Source organism: Colias eurytheme, chromosome 3 (genome assembly GCF_061535395.1).
Source record: "Colias eurytheme isolate Ceu_HAF_F1 chromosome 3, ilColEury1 Martin Lab GWU primary, whole genome shotgun sequence".
Lineage (NCBI taxonomy): Eukaryota > Metazoa > Arthropoda > Insecta > Lepidoptera > Pieridae > Colias > Colias eurytheme.
In genome coordinates, this window is record NC_142982.1 from 10,783,319 (window position 1) to 10,802,372 (window position 19,054).

The window sequence follows — 19,054 nt, forward strand, 5'->3', positions numbered from 1 at the left end:
TTCGAAAATACTTTTTCATAGATACTTATATAGACTACAGGCCCATGTTGAAAAAATTATGGGTCATTTGACCCACCACCTGACCTATCTAGAATGATATAAGAGCATAAAATAATAAGATTCAGCACTATGACGTCACTCGTAAGCTGTCCACCTGAGTGCAGGTGAGAATTCGAAAGTTCAGGTAGAGATTTTCTCCCCTTGTCTCCATGATTTTTGTACGGCGTTGCGGAATAATGGCTTAAAAGCAGTATAGAAATAGTATGACACAGATGCCGTACTATAATTAGACAAATAAGGTTTCGTTAGAAGCCTCTTCATCGTCCGCTAGATAACTACATGCTCGCTGGTTATAGATTGTATGACGTCACGTCAAATTGACTAGTCTACAGCGCCCTCTATAGGAAATAAAGAATTTAAAAAAGGTTGTGTGGGGTATCAATAATTATTATCAAATGAAAGAGCTTTCGTAGCACATTTCAAATATGTAAACACCTAACATGAATTCAAATATGTAATACTCAAAACTTCAAAATAACTAAGAAAAATAATGTTTAAAAACTAAAACCTTACCTGAAATAATGGCGCTTTCAATTTATGCGTTTGTTGTCGGCCGGCTGCGGTGCGGCAACAGTGCGGCGCCGGTACCGCGAACGCTCGCGGCTCCGCACTGAAAAGTGGATCGTCCGTGCGTTGTACGTCACGCTCAGCTTCGGCACCGCAGCCGGCCGACAAGAAACGCATAAATTGAAAGCGCCCGAAGAAAATAGTCTCGAGGCTCTTCTTCAAAAACCCGATATCATTTTGTGCTACAATGACATAAAGGGTGGGTTCGATGTTGAAGAATGTAGATCGTCTATAAATGTAAAAAATAAAGTATATGCCTTGAGCATGTAGTGCCTACTTGCTCGAGTTGTTTGGTTATCGAAAATGAGCTATTTTAGTCTTAAGTATTACATTTTATTTTATTTTTTGAACGAAATACAAATTTATATTTCCTTTTTTTATGTTTCCAATGTTATAAGATTGACAAAGCTAATTTTATAGTTATAGGCATATAAATCGTGTGTTAAAAAAAATAAAAAACGCACGATTTTTTATTTTATTGTATGTGTAACACATATTGCAAGTAAAAATAAAACACAATATTCTCAAAAAAATACTTTATTATTATGAAATATACATTATTTTATGTCATTCCACACAATCTTCTTCGCCTTGATCTGAGCAGTCCTCCGGTAGGAAAGTATCATCGTTGTTATAATTACGTTTATTTGGTCGGAATCTTTTGTTTCTCACTTGTACCGTTTCTCTGCGCGGGCCGAGCTGAAATTTAGAGGGCAATTTGAAAACTCAAAAACTACTGCATGGATTTACTTCAAATTTGGTATGGAGATAGCTTAAGACCTGAGAAAGCACATAGGATAGGTTTTATGCTGGAAATGCCACGTTAATGGGAAATATGCGGGTTTTTTGACAAATCTTCTATATAATATATAAAAATGAATACTTATTTCCCTTGGTCTCGGCATCACGCGTGAATAGGTGGACCGATTTTGATAATTATTTTTTTATAATATTCCTTGAAGTACGAGGATGGTTCTTAACTCACCCATGATACTTATAATAATTGTTTTTCTATAAAAAAAATTAACATATGCCAATAAATTGAAAAACACACCTGTTGTACCAATCTGTAAGGACCAACGCCATTTACAAATATATCTTTAAAGGCTCTATGAAGCGGTTTCTTCTTAAGAGTTATACACTGCTCTCTCAGGGTTTCCGATACACCTTCAGGTAGATCGACTGTGAAAAAAAAAAATTGGTTGTCTGTAAAGTCGGTTTACTGACGATAGTTGAACGTGACAACGTCCGATTGTGCTTCTTTGTCGCTCGTTCCGCGCTCTCGCTTGCACTTCAAGCTTTACATGGAACGCCTCAGAGCGAGGTAACGCCGCATGAGTCATGTTTTTTCGTGCGTGCAGCCGGCGCTATCGAATTATAAGACGTTGTCACGTCAATGATAAAACAAGTGTAAATTATTAAAGTTGTCGGCACGTAACTTGACCACTTTTTCACGTAGTTTTCACGTATAAGCTTGCGTGTATAAAAATGTACTAAAACTTGATGCCCAAACTTCCCCCACCATGCTACTTTTTTACCAAGAAATTTGCCGGGCAATATAACTTCTTTTTCTCGTCTAATTTTAATTTTTTGTTGAATAAAATTATAACATTTCTTCAATTCATCTATAACTAGTAAAAACTAAAAAAAATTAATAATATAAACAACTCTGACAACAAAACAATTCGTTAAAACTAAACTGATAAAACGACAGGTGGACATATCATACCACTAAATGGCAGGTTCCAATCGGCAAAAGGAAAGTGGGAAGGCAGAAGAAGAGGTGGGTGGACGACATAGAGAACATAGCAGACAAAAACTGGATGCGTATGGCCCAAGATAGGGATCTTTGGTACAAGATGGAGGAGGCTTTTACCCATAAGGGGCCACCTAACAATGAATAGATAAAAAACTAAAATGTCATATGTATATGTATTAATTATTAATTGTAAGGTGGAATAAATATAGCTTATTATTATTAAACTGATAAAAAAGTATTTCTAATATACATCTACGGCCTTACTAATAAAAAGTTAAACAATGGATAAATTTCTACTATTTTCTACCATAGCTGTGTCCTGCTCTTGCTCACATGAAACGTCAATCATAAAAACAAGACAGGTTATTGCAATAACTAATCCATTGCATAGCGAATAGCATTTTATTAGTAAGACCGTTAGTTTATAAATGATTCAAGCCTCTTACTCAATGAAAATTTAAAATTAAGATATGTTTAAATTATAGTTCATTTTCAAGAATTTTGATATATTTTTAGCAACTTAATTTATTTATTTTCAAAACTCAGTTTTACAACACAATATAAACTACATCATAATGTTGCATAAATTGTATAAAACTTAATAAATAATATATATCTTACCTTCTTTAAAGGACATACTCTTTGGTCTAATATCGCACACTCTATAGTCCAATATAAGAGTGACGGGAAGCTGTTCATCTTGCTCCTCAGCATCACTCTGAGCAAAGAACGCTATCTCCATGTGAGAACTGTCTAGCGTCTTGAATAGTTTACCGTCCACTGTTAGTAGTTTCTGAAAATTAATAAGAATGATTATTTTTAATAAGCTCTGCTAAAAGACCTAAGTAAAATAGGCAGATAGGGCTTTGCTTATTAATATAAGCAAAGCTATATACTATAAGCTTATTAAGCTATAAGCTTATTAATATATCAATTAATATTGGGAATTTGTTTATAATTATATTAAAAAGTAACCAAATAAACACAATGTAATAGATGTGAACAGCCTGATCAAATTATTATATCTTTACTTTTATCTAAGAACAACAGGAGCAGAGCCACGCGGGTGAAACCACCAAGCGCAGCTAGTATTAGTATAAATCTTTCATGCCATTATAAAACAAATATTAATTATTAATTACCTTCAATGCTTCATACTGCTCCAATCTATCATAATATGCAAGTAAGGCTTTCTTTATTGCATTCAGACAATCTGGCATCATGACATTATCATAATCTTTTATTATTGCATTTAAATTGAATCCCATTGGTAGAGAACTTTTTGTTACTTCTTTGCCTCCTGTAATAAGGAATATAATAACTCCAGTGTGTTAAAAAAGAGTGTATGTGCCGAGCACATGCGTCAGAAGTGAAACTTCTTTGGCAAGTTCCAAAGAGACCAAAATTGTCGTCTTACTCCATGATGTGATGGTATTGCCATGACACCTTGAAATTTTACTCTCAATGCAGAAGAAGTTTCACTTCAAAAAAACTTTTTCCTGTAGTTAAAACATGTATGCAAAGAAAAATCAATTGTATTTTCAATTTTAATGGATAATAAAAATATAATGTAATATTATTCCCTTTGTTTAACATACACCGTAAATAAAAAAAAGAACAAAAAAAAAAGATAAAAACATTTATCATTTTAATTTTTAGATGTAATAAATTTGCATGAAGGCTGAACATGCTGAGAAACTAACTTGTAACATCTATGTAAACCATTTTTAATGTAAAAAAAAAATGTATTTGAATTTGAATTTACCTGTTTTCATTTCAATCCTCAGTCCGTGTTTGATCTGATGCTCAGAGAGGTGTTGCATGTGGTACACGATGCAGCAGTGTTCATGCATCACATACGACTGAACCTCCACACCAGTTAGTAGTGTTATTAGTTCTATATTTCGCTTCATCGTCTCTACTGCTGCGTTTAACATTATTTTCTATAATGTACATTTTTAATTAATAGAGGTAGGCTTTAACAGGGAAAGTGTTATTGAATATATGCAATACTAGCTTGCCACCCGCGGCTTCGCCTGCGTTTTCAAATAAAAACCCGCATAGTTCCCGTTCCCGAGGGATTTCCAGGACAAAACCTATCCTATCTCTCAAGTTGGATTGAACTGCACATGGTGTGCGAATTTTACTATAATCGGTTAAGTGGTTTAGGAGTCCATTCAGGACAAACATTGTGACACGAGATTTATATATTATATTAAGATGTATACTATTCAATTGTATATATCTAACTGTATATAACTTTCCGACGAACCAGAAGTTATAATATTGATTTTAAATCACATTTATTGATATGTTTGTGAGATATAAGCATAAGACAAAAATAAGAGCAACTTTAATTATTACACCTCAGTATGAATATCCTACAAATATTATAAATACGAAAGTTAGTGATGATGGATGGATGGATTTTGTTACTCTTTCACGAAAATACTACTGAACCGATTACAATGAAATTTGGTAGGTATGTAGTTAGCTGAAGCTGAAGACTCAGAATAAGCTTTTCACATAGGCTTTTTACCCTGGAAATCCCACAGGAACGAGAACTATGCGGGTTTTTCTTTGAAAGCGCGCGCGGAAATCTAGTATATTCCAATTTAGTTATAAATCAATTTCTGAAAAGGCACAAATTATTGCAACTTTTGTAACTTACGTGAGGTTTCACGAACGCATCTTTCTTTGGTTTGGGTGGAGATGCTTTGCGTTTGTATGCATGACGCTGTATTTGAAACAATTCTTCTTGCTTAGAACGTAACTTCTCCTCTAATTCTTGTATTGTTTGCTGAATTTCTTCACAATCTTCCGGCACTTTAGTAGCTGAAGTAGGTAAATACTTATTATAAATTTGCAATACGTAGTGGTAGCTTATAAATTATATCCTTACTTATCAAAGATTTAAAATAAAAGGTGAGTAGTTAAGTTCAAAAACCAAAATAACTTACCGCCTTTACGAAAAAGCTTTGTTATTTTTAACTGTTTCTGGTTAGTCATAATTAAATAGGCTTTTCTTTTATTTACGATATATCTTTGCACTATAATCGTAAGCAATATTTATAAACGCAAATAGTTTTGTAAACTTTGTTTTGATATTCGTAATTCGTTTTGGTTTTCACATCACGGTTACAAATTTGAAATTTGATTTTGACGGATCAATGATCTGACATTTGACAATTGACATTCACTGCAGGGTGACCATCTCTTATAGTAGAGGCATAGACTACTTCTTAAAACAACAAGCAATTTGTACAATATTAAACCTCTGTGATTAAACCAAATTAAACTGACTTGCCGATGTGAACGTGCATTAAGAAGGCGTGCGAAAGGGGTTTTCTTTTGAACGCTTTGTATCCCTCCATCTCAACGGATTATGATGAGATTTTTATAATAGATTTTAGTATATATTTATTCAGATATAAACACGATATAAACGACCGAGAAGCCATCGGCGGAAAGGTTGTACAAAAAAAAGACAATAAAAATACTAGTAAACATTTATTATAAAAATATTATTCTAATATTTACAAAAATATCCAACATTCGATATGCATGTTACTCTTTAGGCTTTACTATGTAAAGACATCCAGCAAAACCGGAGTATAGATTCTCCTGTACATTCATTAGATGAAATATATTCAGACATATTTATTATTCCTCGTAATATTTTTCTATAAAGGCATCCCGACCATCTTCATTTCATTTTCAGTTAGTCGACCTTCTGATAGACGTACTCGTAACCTGCGTATCAAAAACAAACTTATTAAAAAACCGGTATGGCAAAAATAAAAAGAAGGAATAGAGTGAATAAATAATGTTTATAGATTTTTTTTTTATTTTTAAAATATATTTTAATCTAGTGTTATATTTGACCAATACTACATTGCACCTTTATGAAGGCAGCGAAGCGAAAAAAATCCAAAGATACTGTCCCAATCACCTCTATAGTCTATACCTCTTTTAAGAGCAACAAAGTATTACCAGTGTAAAAATGTTTTTTTTTTTAATTACCTCTCCTCATTATGCTTGACAGACCACAGATGCGGCATGTGCCTCGGCTGCATACAGTCGAGGAAGTGCTGTCGCCACATCTCCTCGAGGCGCAAGAGACCACCTTCTTCGTTGTTTAGGAAATATTCCACCACTTTGAATCCGTGGCACTCGTAGTCCGCGTTCTCTATACTACATTAAAAATGTAAGAAACAATAAATTTCAAAAGTAATTATTAATTCATTAAAAAATATTTTAAGTTTATATGGCAGTGATTTTATGCGTCGGTTAATAAGAACTTTTTTATAACTAAAGCTAGCAAAGATTTATTCTTAATCTTATAATCTGATTTCAGTTTGTTAATTATACTGAAATTAAAATTATTTAACTATTATTTTGACTTGAGGATGAAAAATGAAAATAGTGAACCGTAAATAAAATCGTTGAGACATTAAACATTTTTGGAAACATACTTTAACATACTCATAAAAAAAATTGATTGTCTGTAAAGTCGGTTTACTGACTATAGTTGAACGTGACAACGTCCGATTGTGCTTCTTTGTCGCTCGTTCCGCGCTCTTGCTTGCACTTCAAGCCTTACATGGAACGCCTCAGAGCGAGGTAACGCCGCATGAGTCATGTTTTTTCGTGCGTGCAACCGGCGAAGACGTTGTCACGTCAAAAACACACTAAGACTACACCACACTCACACAACAGAAATCTCCGCAGCTTCTGTCAACAGTTGTTCCGTGATCTCATCATGTTCAGGGTAGTGCAGCAGCAGAACAGTCTCTAGTTCCTTCACCCGCGCTTCAGGGAGCACGTGCTTACGCGATTGGTAGAGTAACGCGCGGGCCGCGGAACGGATCTTTCTAGAATGATAGTTTTGTCTATGACTTTGATGTATACATGGTATACCATAGACTATAGTCATAGACAGTATGTACTAGCTGCGAAAAAATATATAACGAAGTATATAATTATTATGTAATCGTGAATTATTTGTTAAATGTAAATTCAGAATAATACTATTTACATTGGGCAACATTTTGATCCGATCTTTCATTGACTTCTCGCATAATGGTGTTGGATCATGCACAAATAAAATAATTTGGAAAATCCAAAAGTGCACGCCTCATAATTTTTTTTTAATAAATATTTATTAATTATTATTTTTGTTTATTTAATAACAATTAAACCACATCGAATCAGACCCTGAAAAATGAAAGGGTTCTATTCCTGAGCATACTCAAGCGTAAGAGAAAAAAAAGACTCGATTAGTAAAGTATTTCGTTCGCTATCGTGTTAACAAGAAAAAGGATCAAAGGAGGTTTTTTAACTAGTTTAAATAACAAAAATGACATCAAAAATATCATGAACGTTAAAAATAGTGTTTTTTCTTAATATGTGTGTGTATGTATTATCTTACAAGTGCAATGTATGATACATAAAGACATTTTAAGTTTGAAAAATCAGATGTTTTGCGCGAAGTGACAGTAGTACCCACCTCAACGCTTCGTTTATGTGGCGTGCAAAAATCTATTTTTAATAATTATAATCTTTTTACAATAATTAGTCTGTCAGAAACTCATCTGCTGTACAATAAACACATATTTTTATAGACTAGTTGCACCCCACGGTTTAACTCGAGCGCGCGAATGAGCTTTTTTTAATCGTAATGTTCCTGTGGGAATACCAGTATACAGTTACTCCTTATACCATCAGCTATCTGTCAGTGAAAGTCCCGTCAAAATGGGTACAGCCGTTCCAGACAGTAGCCGGAATAAACAGGCAGACAAAAGATTGTAAAAATAATAAATTGTAATAATAATAATGTTATATCTACAGTGTATACACTTAGAAAGAATCAGTCATTTCAATATTACAAGCTGAGAGAGATTACAATATAAATAAAGAAATAATAATAATATACAATATATATAAATATATAATATAATGCACACAAACATACTTGCACTCAGCGTCCTCAATATATTTGGTCTTGTCATGCGACGCGAAAGGCGCGTCACATAACAGCGCTAGTCTTTCTCTCACCGCCTGGTCTAATATATTGCTGCGTTGGTGACATAATACGCATAGTAGGAGTACGTCGTGGGACGAATGGTCTTTCATTACCTCTGGAATATAGGTGTTTAGGTTAGGTATGTGATGCAGGGTTGCCCAATATTAACAAAAGTATTTTGTTCACTATACGTATACAATATACATATTATACTTTCTTGTATTGAAAAGAAATTAAAAATTTAAGGATACAAATACTTAATAAGTACAAACTAAAAATAATACTAATATGAAAAGTTATTCACGGCAAAAAAACATTAAAATATTTAAAAACGTGATGTTAACAATTAAATATTCACTTTGCCTGTAAGGTTTTTTTTACACTATAACTAGTAAAACTTGCCTAGTTTCCAAGAAAAAGTACTTATAAATCACATACTTAATCACAAACCCATAATAATTCCCACTGAACATGAACACACACACATACACCAAAACCCACCTGGAAAGTGTTTCCTATACTCTCTGGGTACAACATTCTTGCGTATATACGAGTTATCCTCCCCGCAGACCACGCATCTATTCTGCTTGGTGAGTTGATAGTATTTACCCATGATTCCCAACAAACACAAACAAACATACACACACCAAAACCCACCTGGAAAGTGTTTCCTATACTCTCTGGGAACGACATTCTTGCGAATATACGAGTTATCCTCTCCGCAGACCACGCATCTATTCTGCTTGGTCAGTTGATAGTACTGACCCACTCTGCCCACAGAACGTCCAGCTGGTTCAAACCGTAAGCGAACTGTGAGCGGATCGTCTGACACTTTGTCCGCTAGCTCTTTTTCTACATACCTAGAATTGGTAAGAATGTGTATACGTGTAAAACAATATTATACTACTGCACGGTACATTTGTATTTTACTTAGAAGTTGAAATAAAGTTTTGTATAAATGTAGTAGTTATATAAATATTATCAACTAGCGGTCCGCCCCGGCTTCGCCCGTGGTACATATTTCGCAATAAAAGGTAGCCCTTGTTCTTTCTCATGGTCTAAAGATTGTCTGTGCCAAATTTCATCAAAATCGGTCCAGTAGTTTATGCGTGAAAACCACACATACATACATACATAATTACAAACCTTTCCTCTTTATAATATTAGTATGTATAGGCATATAGTACTTTTTATTCAAGTACTATGTCGTAAGAACTAAGAATCCTATTCTCTGTTTTCCAAAAATAAAATAGAATATTATCAACTCACCAAATAGCCTTTTTCGTGTCACAAGTGCACAACAACTCTCCATCTGGTGCTTGTAAGAAACAGTTGTGATATAACGGTTTAGACCGAATTGCATATGGATACCGCTTGCTGAGAACTAAATCCTTGTTGGGTTTGCCTTCTTTCTCTTTTAATCTGAAAATCAATATACAGGCAAAAAGTGGTATTAAAAATAAGTAAGTAAGTAAATATTGAATATAAAATAATTTTTTGAAAGCAAATTTAACCATAACTCAAAACTTACCCATTCTTGACTTTCTTCGTTACTTTCGTTTTGAAACACACATCTGCGTATTTCCAACATAAATCGTTCAAGTTTTCCCAATAATTCTTGCTTCTAAACCAGAGCAAACCTCTTCTCTGATGTTTGTTAACAAGATTAACGAATATTTTGATTGCTACGTGCGCGTCTGCTGCAGCATAGTTGATTTGACGCTCTGTTAGTTCGGGTGCCGCCCAATCACTGCAACGAATCTAAAAAAATCAAGAGTTTTATATAATAGGGAAGACAAATATAAAAACAATATTGGAGGAAGAAAACAGACATTACACGGCGAAAAACATGAAGACACAAATTCATAATATGTTACACATACATATACTATGGAGAAAAAACAAAAATATATGTTTGCAAATGAGAAATTTTATGACAATTTTCCATATTAAAGTTACATTATCCCTGACATTGAGGATATTTTATTGCAGACCAACAAAAAATATATTGTAATAATTAATATATTATTTTCCTTATTCTTTTTCTCCTAATTTTTTACTTTACACATTTGTACATAAAAATGAGATAAAACATTACCCTCCAAGTCTTATCTAAAGTTACGCCCAATAATGACAAAGAGAGTGCCGCCAGTCCTCCCGAATCGTAACCACAGAGTTCCACAATATTCCGTATGTCTAACGTAGACCTGATGAACACTCCGTAGTCCGCAGCCACATACTTCGCGTCGTCGACTGGTGCTACACCGACTTTGTATATTTTCTCATCTTCTAGAAGATCCTGGAAAGTAAAAATATTCATAATAAAATATTTTCTATAATCAAAATAATATTTCTTTAATTATGGATTGCTTGATTCAGTGAGCTGGGCATAAAAAAAAATAGTTTGGAAAATCCAAAAGTGCACGCCTCATAATTTTTTTTAATAATTATTTATTAATTATTATTTTTGTTTATTTAATAACAATTAAACCACATCGAATCAGACCCTGAAAAATGAAAGGGTTCTATTCCTGAGCATACTCAAGCGTAAGAGAAAAAAAAAGACTCGATTAGTAAAGTATTTCGGTCGCTATCGTGTTAACAAGAAAATCCTCCGCACATACAGACACACGGACGTCCAAGACAGAACTTTTTTAAACTGTTTTTTAACTACATAGTTTAAATAACAAAAATGACATCAAAAATATCATGAATGTTAAAAATAGTGTTTTTTCTTAATATGTGTGTGTATGTATTATCTTACAAGTGCAATGTATGATACATAAAGACATTTTAAGTTTGAAAAATCAGATGTTTTGCGCGAAGTGACAGTAGTACCCACCTCAACGCTTCGCTTATGAGGCATGCAATAGAAATGACTAAAATATTTATGTATTTTAATAAACATCTATAATTCACATTTCCTAATTACTATTATTATAATAATAAGACTTTTTGTTACTTTTACAATGTTTTGAATTGTTATTTTTTTAAAGGAAAGTTATTATGTGAAGTCACAACAACGTTTATATAATGTATACTCTCATTTGTGTACTTTTTCTGTATAAATGCATATTCATTGCCATCCTTACAACACTTGTTGTAAAGAACAAGGGATCAGAAGTAATATCAAACAAAACATACCTTTAAAGATGCAGGGATAGATTTCATTTTACTCAATCGGAATAGACTGCAAAATCCATCATAAGTGGAGAGCTGAATCAAGGCTACAGGCTGCCTTTTCCCTTGCACTGTTACCCATTCACAATCAAAACCGATTGCATGGTGTAAACTGCACTTCCTGTGATATTTTAAATAAATTTACAAAATAATCAATATTCAAATGTTTGTAGTTAAGTAAATTCATAAAATTATTTAAAAATTATCAATTTGAAAAATATTGTGTTAATAAATTGCACAATTTTATTAGAATGGTAGTAATATTTATTTTTTTGTTTGTCTCAAATCTATTCTGTTCTATATTTACATAAACAATAACTAAAATAAACTATACATGACCTATATAACTAAAGACAATGACAAGACTAAGACATGCATAATATAATATGTGTTAATTATAGCTGCTCCGCGCGGTTTCACCCCCGTGGCTTCCGCCTGTTGGTCGTAGCGTGATGATACATAGCCTATAGCCTTTCTCGATAAATGAGATCTAACACCGAAAGAATTTTTCAAATCGGACCAGTAGTTCCCGAGGTTAGCGCGTTCAAACAAACAAACTCTTCAGCTTTAATATGTTAGTATAGATAAAGCAAACTTTTCCTTACTTACTTTCGAAATTCATTGACAATTTCATCACAATATGCCTCATTTTCTACAAGCTTTATATTTAAATACTTAAATGCTTCTGTGGCAGTAAGTTGTTGCTTTCTTTTCAAATAAAAATAACTTATACCAGCAATAGAAATTACTACTATAAGTGAGGTTATGTTTATCAAGGTATTAACTTCCACAGTCATTCTTGTATTTTATTTTGTACACTAATAATCATTACATGATTGAATCAGTTAAGGAAAATAAATGTTTAGGTGTATTTAAATATTATTATAGTAAACACTACAAAATAAGCTAGAAATTAGAATTCATGCAATGTTTTCCTCTAATTATTGACATTTGATATTGTCATTTGTCAAATAGCGGAGCATATTGGATAGTCTGTGGAAGTAAAGTAATGAAGTTATAGAAATATTTAGCGTGAGAAGGCCAAAAAAGCACAGAGTTTTGACAAAAATGTATGTAATAACACCCGTTTTAATTTTAGTGTCCATTTTTAAGACACACTTATTTTATAACTGAGAGCATTTCAATAAATTATCTGTGTTATGAACGTAGACGGAGGTTATGAATGTCACTTTGTGCTACAGCCAATGTCATTTGTCAAGCTATGGTTTATCAATATCAAATATGACAATATCAGTCAAAAAGTCATAACTCTTAACCACATAATATTTGTCGTCGTTTTCTCGTTACCTATTGTGAATATTTAAAATTGTTTCATGTTAGTATTAAAAAACTATTTTAATACATAAGAATGGCTCGCGATCGTAGCCCAGAGCGTAGGCGCTCAAGATCCAGGGAACGCCGTGAGCGAGATCGACATGACGAGCGGGATTCTCACCGTGACAAGAAGCGTAGGGAACGATCACGGAGCCCTAGAAAAGAGAGAGAACGTTCTCGTAGTCCAGTCAGGAAAGATAGAGATCGTTCACGAAGCCCTAGAAAGGAGAAGGAAAGATCTAAAAGTCCAAACAGAAAAGATAGAGGCCGGTCTAGAAGCCCTAAAAAACGCGATGGTAAGGAGAAGGACAGACGCTACGAAGAAAAAGACAAAAACAAGTCAAAAAAAGATAGTGATAACAAACAAGATAAAGAAGAAGTGGAACAAGTAGATGAGAAAAAGGAGGATATAAAACCAATTAAAAAGGAACCACTGTCGTTGGAGGAATTACTTGCAAAAAAGAAAGCTGAAGAAGAAGCTCGAAGCAAGCCAGTGTTTTTAACAAAAGAACAGCGTGCAGCCCTAGCATTAGAGAGACGTCGTGAGCAAGTTGAAGCAATGAGGGCTAGTGCATCTAGACCAACCATAGCAACAATAGACCTCACAGGTTCAAAGAGAGATGAAGAAAAGAAGCACAGGGAAGATAGAGAAAAAGAAAGAGAACGTGAACGTGAAAGAGAAAGGGCAGAGAGAGAGCGAGAGAGAGAAAGAAGATATGAAGAGAGAAAATCAAATGCTGAGCGTAAGAATGATGATAAGAAAGAAAAGGAAGAAGAATTAACTGGCAAAGATAAAGAAAGAGAAGAGGAAGCGATTAAAGCCCGGTATCTTGGTATAGTGAAGAAGAAAAGGCGGGTAAGGCGTCTTAATGACAGAAAATTTGTGTTTGATTGGGATGCATCCGAAGACACTTCAAATGATTATAATACTTTATACAAAGAGAGGCACCAAGTACAATTTTTCGGTAGGGGTCATATTGCTGGTATTGATATAAAATCTCAGAAAAAAGATTACAGTAAGTTCTATGGTAATCTTTTGGAAAAGAGACGAACGGAACTTGAAAAGGAGCAAGAAAAATTGAGATTGAGGAAAGTTAAAAAGAAGGAAGACAAACAAAAATGGGATGACAGGCATTGGTCAGAGAAAGACCACGATGAAATGACTGAAAGAGACTGGCGTATATTTAGAGAAGATTACAACATTACAATTAAGGGAGGTAAAATACCTAATCCAATTAGATCTTGGAAGGAAGCAGGCTTCCATGAAGATGTTATGGAAATTATTAACAAAGTTGGCTACAAAAGTCCAACACCCATTCAAAGACAAGCTATCCCTATTGGCTTACAAAATAGGGACATCATTGGTGTTGCCGAGACAGGTTCAGGTAAAACACTCGCCTTCCTCATCCCCTTGCTAACTTGGATTCAATCATTACCAAAGAGTGAAAGAATGGAAGATGCAGACCAAGGTCCGTATGCCATCATTTTGGCGCCAACTCGAGAATTGGCTCAACAGATTGAAGAAGAAACTAATAAGTTTGGTATTCCACTGGGAATCACATCTGTGGTAGTTGTGGGTGGTCTCTCAAGAGAAGATCAAGGTTTCAAATTGAGATTGGGTTGTGAAATTGTCATTGCTACCCCTGGTCGTCTTATTGACGTATTGGAAAATAGATATTTAGTACTCAATCGCTGCACCTATGTTGTCCTTGATGAAGCCGATCGTATGATAGACATGGGTTTTGAGCCAGACGTTCAGAAAATCTTAGAATACATGCCTGTGACAAACATTAAACCTGATACAGATGCGGCTGAAGATGCTTCAGTGTTATTAGCAAATTATAACACCAAAAAGAAGTACAGACAAACTGTGATGTTTACAGCCACTATGCCGCCGGCAGTTGAACGCTTAGCGCGTAGTTATTTACGACGACCAGCAATTGTATACATCGGATCTGTTGGTAAACCAGTAGATAGAACAGAACAAGTTGTATACATGATAGGTGAGAACGAGAAACGAAGAAAACTCACAGAGATCTTACAGCGTGGCGTCGAACCTCCGATCATAATATTCGTCAACCAAAAGAAAGGTGCCGATGTACTTGCTAAAGGCTTGGAGAAACTTAGTTTCAATGCATGTACGTTGCACGGAGGTAAAGGTCAAGAACAGCGTGACTTTGCTTTGGCCAGTCTTAAAAATGGTTCCAAAGATATACTGGTCGCGACAGACGTCGCCGGTCGTGGTATCGATATCAAAGACGTCAGTATGGTCATCAATTACGATATGGCTAAGTCTATAGAAGACTATACACATCGTATCGGTCGTACGGGTCGTGCTGGAAAGACCGGTAAAGCTATATCATTTGTTACGAAAGAAGATTCGGCGATATACTACGACCTCAAACAAGTACTGCTTTCGAGTTCAGCATCGACGTGTCCACCGGAACTAATGAATCATCCTGATGCGCAACACAAGCCTGGTACCGTCGTAACGAAGAAGCGCCGAGAAGAAATGATATTTGCTTAATTTAATTGTTCTATTTTTACAATAAGACACATTTTTCATTAATAAACATTTTAATTCATCAATTTCGTTTACACTGTATACATTAAATAAATAGTCAATAATGAATTTGATAGTTGGTATCACTGTAGTGGAATAGAAAATAATTCACATCAGGTACACATGATGGTATTTCATGTAAAATTATTTTATTACTCAATATCTAAGTCGTCTATGTCGTCAAGATAGTAATCTGAAAAAAAACAAGTTTAAAATATTAATTATATTCAAATTTTCCATATTTAACATTTTTATGCAAAAATTAAATTAAATGTTAAAATTGGTAATTTAGCACAAAAATTTCATGTCATTCAGTATCACATATTTTGCCGATAGAAACATGCACTATAAAACAATCTTTGCTGGAACAACTTGCACTATCAAGGAACTAATAAAAGAAAAAGATTTTTAATCTGTTTCGAAACTAGGTAGTAGCAAGAGGGCGCCACTGTCTACACGTGAGCGGTGCGTCTATACAACATATTATGTATTTACAAAATAACAAGAAAAAGAGTCAATAATAATTTTGTAGTACCATTTGGTGAACATAGTGTGCAATATTAAAAGAATCACGCAAAGGCAGTTAACAAAAAACAAGCAGCATAAAACATCAAGGCTCATGCAAAAGCAGGACACACCAACAACCTAAAATCTACCTATTCCTTTTTCTCCGCTACTTTCTCGTCTGATTCCTTAGCGGGTGGAGGCATTACAGCTTGCTTCACCGTTGACGCCAGAGAAACTGTCATGTCAACTAGTTCTGACATGTCTTTTGGGATAGACAATTCGGGGAATTTGACTTCGAGTTGAGGATCACCTGGTTTTACTGATACAAATATACATAGAATATATTACATATATAAATAATTAAGTACTTGTCTAACTATTGGATTTAATTAAATTACTATCTAGAAAGTTATTTTACTTGTAAAATATTATATAGGTAACTATAGACTATACAACAACGTCATTTGTTTTATTTCTTTTTATAAAGAAAACTTACAAAAACATAAATAATTATTTTATCTACAATATATAAATCAATACATATTTTCTCAAAAGATAATACTAAAAATAAAAATTAAATTTTAATATTGTAACTCTACTCTGATAATATTTAAATACTGCATAAACTTATGTATAAAATATATTTATCATGAAAAAATTACCTCCATATAAAAAGTTGTAAGCAATGTTGATATATTGTTTAGCCAGAGTACCATTTTCATTCATAATTTGCTTAGTTTCCTCCGGGAAGCAGACATAACCCATAGCCGTTGTGCCTAAACCAGCATAGAATATTCTCTGAAACAATATATGTTAATATCATCAAGTATTAAAACATAATTTGTTTGATATAGTACATATTGATTATTTGTATAATATCAGCATGCCTACTAATATTATAAATGTGAAAGTAACTCTATCTGTTTCTTTATCACACCTAAACTGCCACCAACTTGATAAAATTTGATACAGAAATAGTTTGAAACCTTAGAAATGACAGAGGATAGGTTTTATCCCAGAAATCCTGCAGGAACAAGAAATATGCAGGTTTACAAAGGTAAACTTCAAAGAACTTATATGATTATGGCTCACTGGCAAAAAATTTCTTAAAAAAAAAATAGAAAACGACGAAATTTTGAAAATTAAAATATATGAATACCAGGAATCTATGGTTCCCAAATCCCACCAATTATATTGTAGAGGAGGATGTCTACTACAATGTACTGTGTTGGACATATTATTGTAATTAAATAAACTATAATTGTCAACTCACCCTTATAAAACCACCTCTCAAGCCAAAAATGAATCCAGTGAGACCACCCATTGCTACAGCTCCATATCTTGTCTGTTTATTGTCTTCCTCACGCAAGTACTGGATGATCCCTTATAAACAAGTTCAAATTATTTGAATTTGAATCTAAATTCATGATATATAGCCTATAGCCTTCCTCGATAAATGGGGTATCTAAGACCGAAATAAATTTTCAAGTCAGACCAATAGTTCCTGAGATTAGCGCATACAAACAAAAAAACAAACTCTTCAGCTTTATAATATTAGTATAGATTTATAACGTCACTCTTATTCCATAATATAAATTTTAGGAGTGATTGTAAGTACCTTTTTTAACAGTTAACAGGTACTCACAATCACTCCTATCCTTAAATTCATGATAGTTATCTGCGATCCTGTGTTTCAGAGAGGATGTATGAGCTACTCCCGTCTCGAATGTCTCCCGCACAGCTGCCACTGGGGTTTGTAACACTGATCTGATGTAGCTTGTTTTGTTCTCTTTGCCTTCAGCTTCTAACTTTCTGAAACATTGTATTTTCTAGTCAGCTTCTAACTTTCTGAAACATTGTATTTTCTAGTGTTTGATTTTACGTATTATACATTTAGAAATTAAAGAGTCTCCCCGTGACCATGCTCGCTGTAAAGTGTTCGAAACGACGGGAAAATAATATAATGAATAAATTGCGTTTAATAACTAAGGCCCCAGAACCACAGACACAATAGAAAATCTATTGTGTCGTGGACTGATCGGGCTGTTCGGGGCTCAATGGGTTAAAATCCGTTAAAAAGTCTTTAATTTCTTCCTGAAACATTATTTGGAAAATAAGTTTGTGGAAATATTTAAATTGTTCTGGGTGTTGTATAAATAAGCCTTATCATATAGATAACATGTATCACAAAAGAGAAATGTCATATCATTCTGTGTGCATATTTAATGGGATTTACTTAAATATTTCTGTGGAATAGAAAAAATAAAATTTACTTTCCCTAACTACTTCTCACAATACCAAAAAGAAACACAATATTAACGTAATCATTTAGTTTAGGTATAAACATTTTATGACATTATCTTTATCTATGCGGGAATGTGATAATAACAAAGATAACACGAGAGGTTTTATTAACATCAAGGAAAAAGTGTAAGTATTGCAGATCTACTCTAATTATTTTTGTATTTAATGATATTACATACTCTGCGTAGTCGGCGTGAGGCGCTTCGTATATTGGAAGCTCCGAAGGTCTCATAGGAGGTGGAGGAGAAGGTCCCTTTGCCTCTGGTATTGGAGTTGCAGCTCCCACAGTCGGTATGAGGACCGCTGCTAACCCCGAACCAATTACTACTTTTCGAAGCATCTGTAACCAAAAATAAGACAAAATAGTACGAGTTCCAAAAGTTATTACGAAATAAATCCATACAATTACCTCGAAAGAGATGTTTCACAGGTTTATTACATAAATAAACCGTGTACAAAAGAGACAAAAACCAATGTAATCAGCTGCTATTTTGACATTGACATGTGCATAGCGCAGTTTGACATTACGTAACAGAATCTTAAGCTGAGTCTACATTACATCATTCTCTAAAAAAATAACGAAATTCTAAAATACGATCTAGAAATAGACCGAATTAACATGCTAAAGGAATTTTAAGCTAGCCATACAATAAAAATAATAAATCTTATTGTATCTTAATGAATAATTTTTACAATTTTGAAATAGTCGTTGAGATACGATTACGCTATTATTTTATAGCTGCAATGAAACAGA

General features: G+C 33.7%; 4 protein-coding genes across 5 annotated transcripts; 1 reads left to right on the forward strand and 3 right to left on the reverse strand.

Annotated features, from left to right (window-relative positions):
- Positions 1-1,148: 1,148 nt before the first annotated feature.
- Positions 1,149-5,529, reverse strand: LOC149909961 (uncharacterized). Its single transcript, XM_090118433.1, has 7 exons — positions 5,347-5,529; positions 5,058-5,221; positions 4,152-4,329; positions 3,529-3,686; positions 3,008-3,179; positions 1,682-1,809; positions 1,149-1,326 (listed from the first exon to the last, which is right to left on the reverse strand). Exons 1-7 carry the CDS (start codon positions 5,393-5,395, stop codon positions 1,195-1,197), a joined length of 981 nt encoding a protein of 326 aa, XP_089974559.1. The 5' UTR covers positions 5,396-5,529; the 3' UTR covers positions 1,149-1,194.
- Positions 5,530-5,883: 354 nt separating this feature from the next.
- LOC149909962 (exonuclease 3'-5' domain-containing protein 2-like) lies at positions 5,884-12,497 on the reverse strand. The gene is made up of 10 exons (XM_090120073.1): positions 12,201-12,497; positions 11,556-11,712; positions 10,510-10,710; positions 9,943-10,172; positions 9,681-9,833; positions 9,069-9,271; positions 8,361-8,526; positions 7,099-7,260; positions 6,410-6,580; positions 5,884-6,139 (listed from the first exon to the last, which is right to left on the reverse strand). The coding sequence occupies exons 1-10, from the start codon at positions 12,386-12,388 to the stop codon at positions 6,070-6,072; spliced, it is 1,701 nt and encodes a 566-aa protein (XP_089976199.1). The 5' UTR covers positions 12,389-12,497; the 3' UTR covers positions 5,884-6,069.
- A 349-nt stretch (positions 12,498-12,846) lies between these two features.
- On the forward strand, positions 12,847-15,515 carry LOC149909963 (putative ATP-dependent RNA helicase DDX23). Its single transcript, XM_090120074.1, has one exon. The coding sequence runs from the start codon at positions 12,961-12,963 to the stop codon at positions 15,451-15,453; it is 2,493 nt and encodes an 830-aa protein (XP_089976200.1). The 5' UTR covers positions 12,847-12,960; the 3' UTR covers positions 15,454-15,515.
- On the reverse strand, positions 15,485-18,809 carry LOC149909964 (uncharacterized). Of its 2 annotated transcripts, none has more exons than XM_090120075.1 (7): positions 18,710-18,809; positions 18,480-18,640; positions 17,642-17,808; positions 17,270-17,379; positions 16,659-16,794; positions 16,146-16,315; positions 15,485-15,682 (listed from the first exon to the last, which is right to left on the reverse strand). In XM_090120075.1, the coding sequence occupies exons 2-6, from the start codon at positions 18,638-18,640 to the stop codon at positions 16,146-16,148; spliced, it is 744 nt and encodes a 247-aa protein (XP_089976201.1). In that variant the 5' UTR covers positions 18,710-18,809; the 3' UTR covers positions 15,485-15,682. The 2 variants fall into 2 exon arrangements, with proteins under 2 accessions (XP_089976201.1, XP_089976202.1); XM_090120076.1 differs by having other exon boundaries at positions 16,135-16,315.
- Positions 18,810-19,054: the final 245 nt, after the last annotated feature.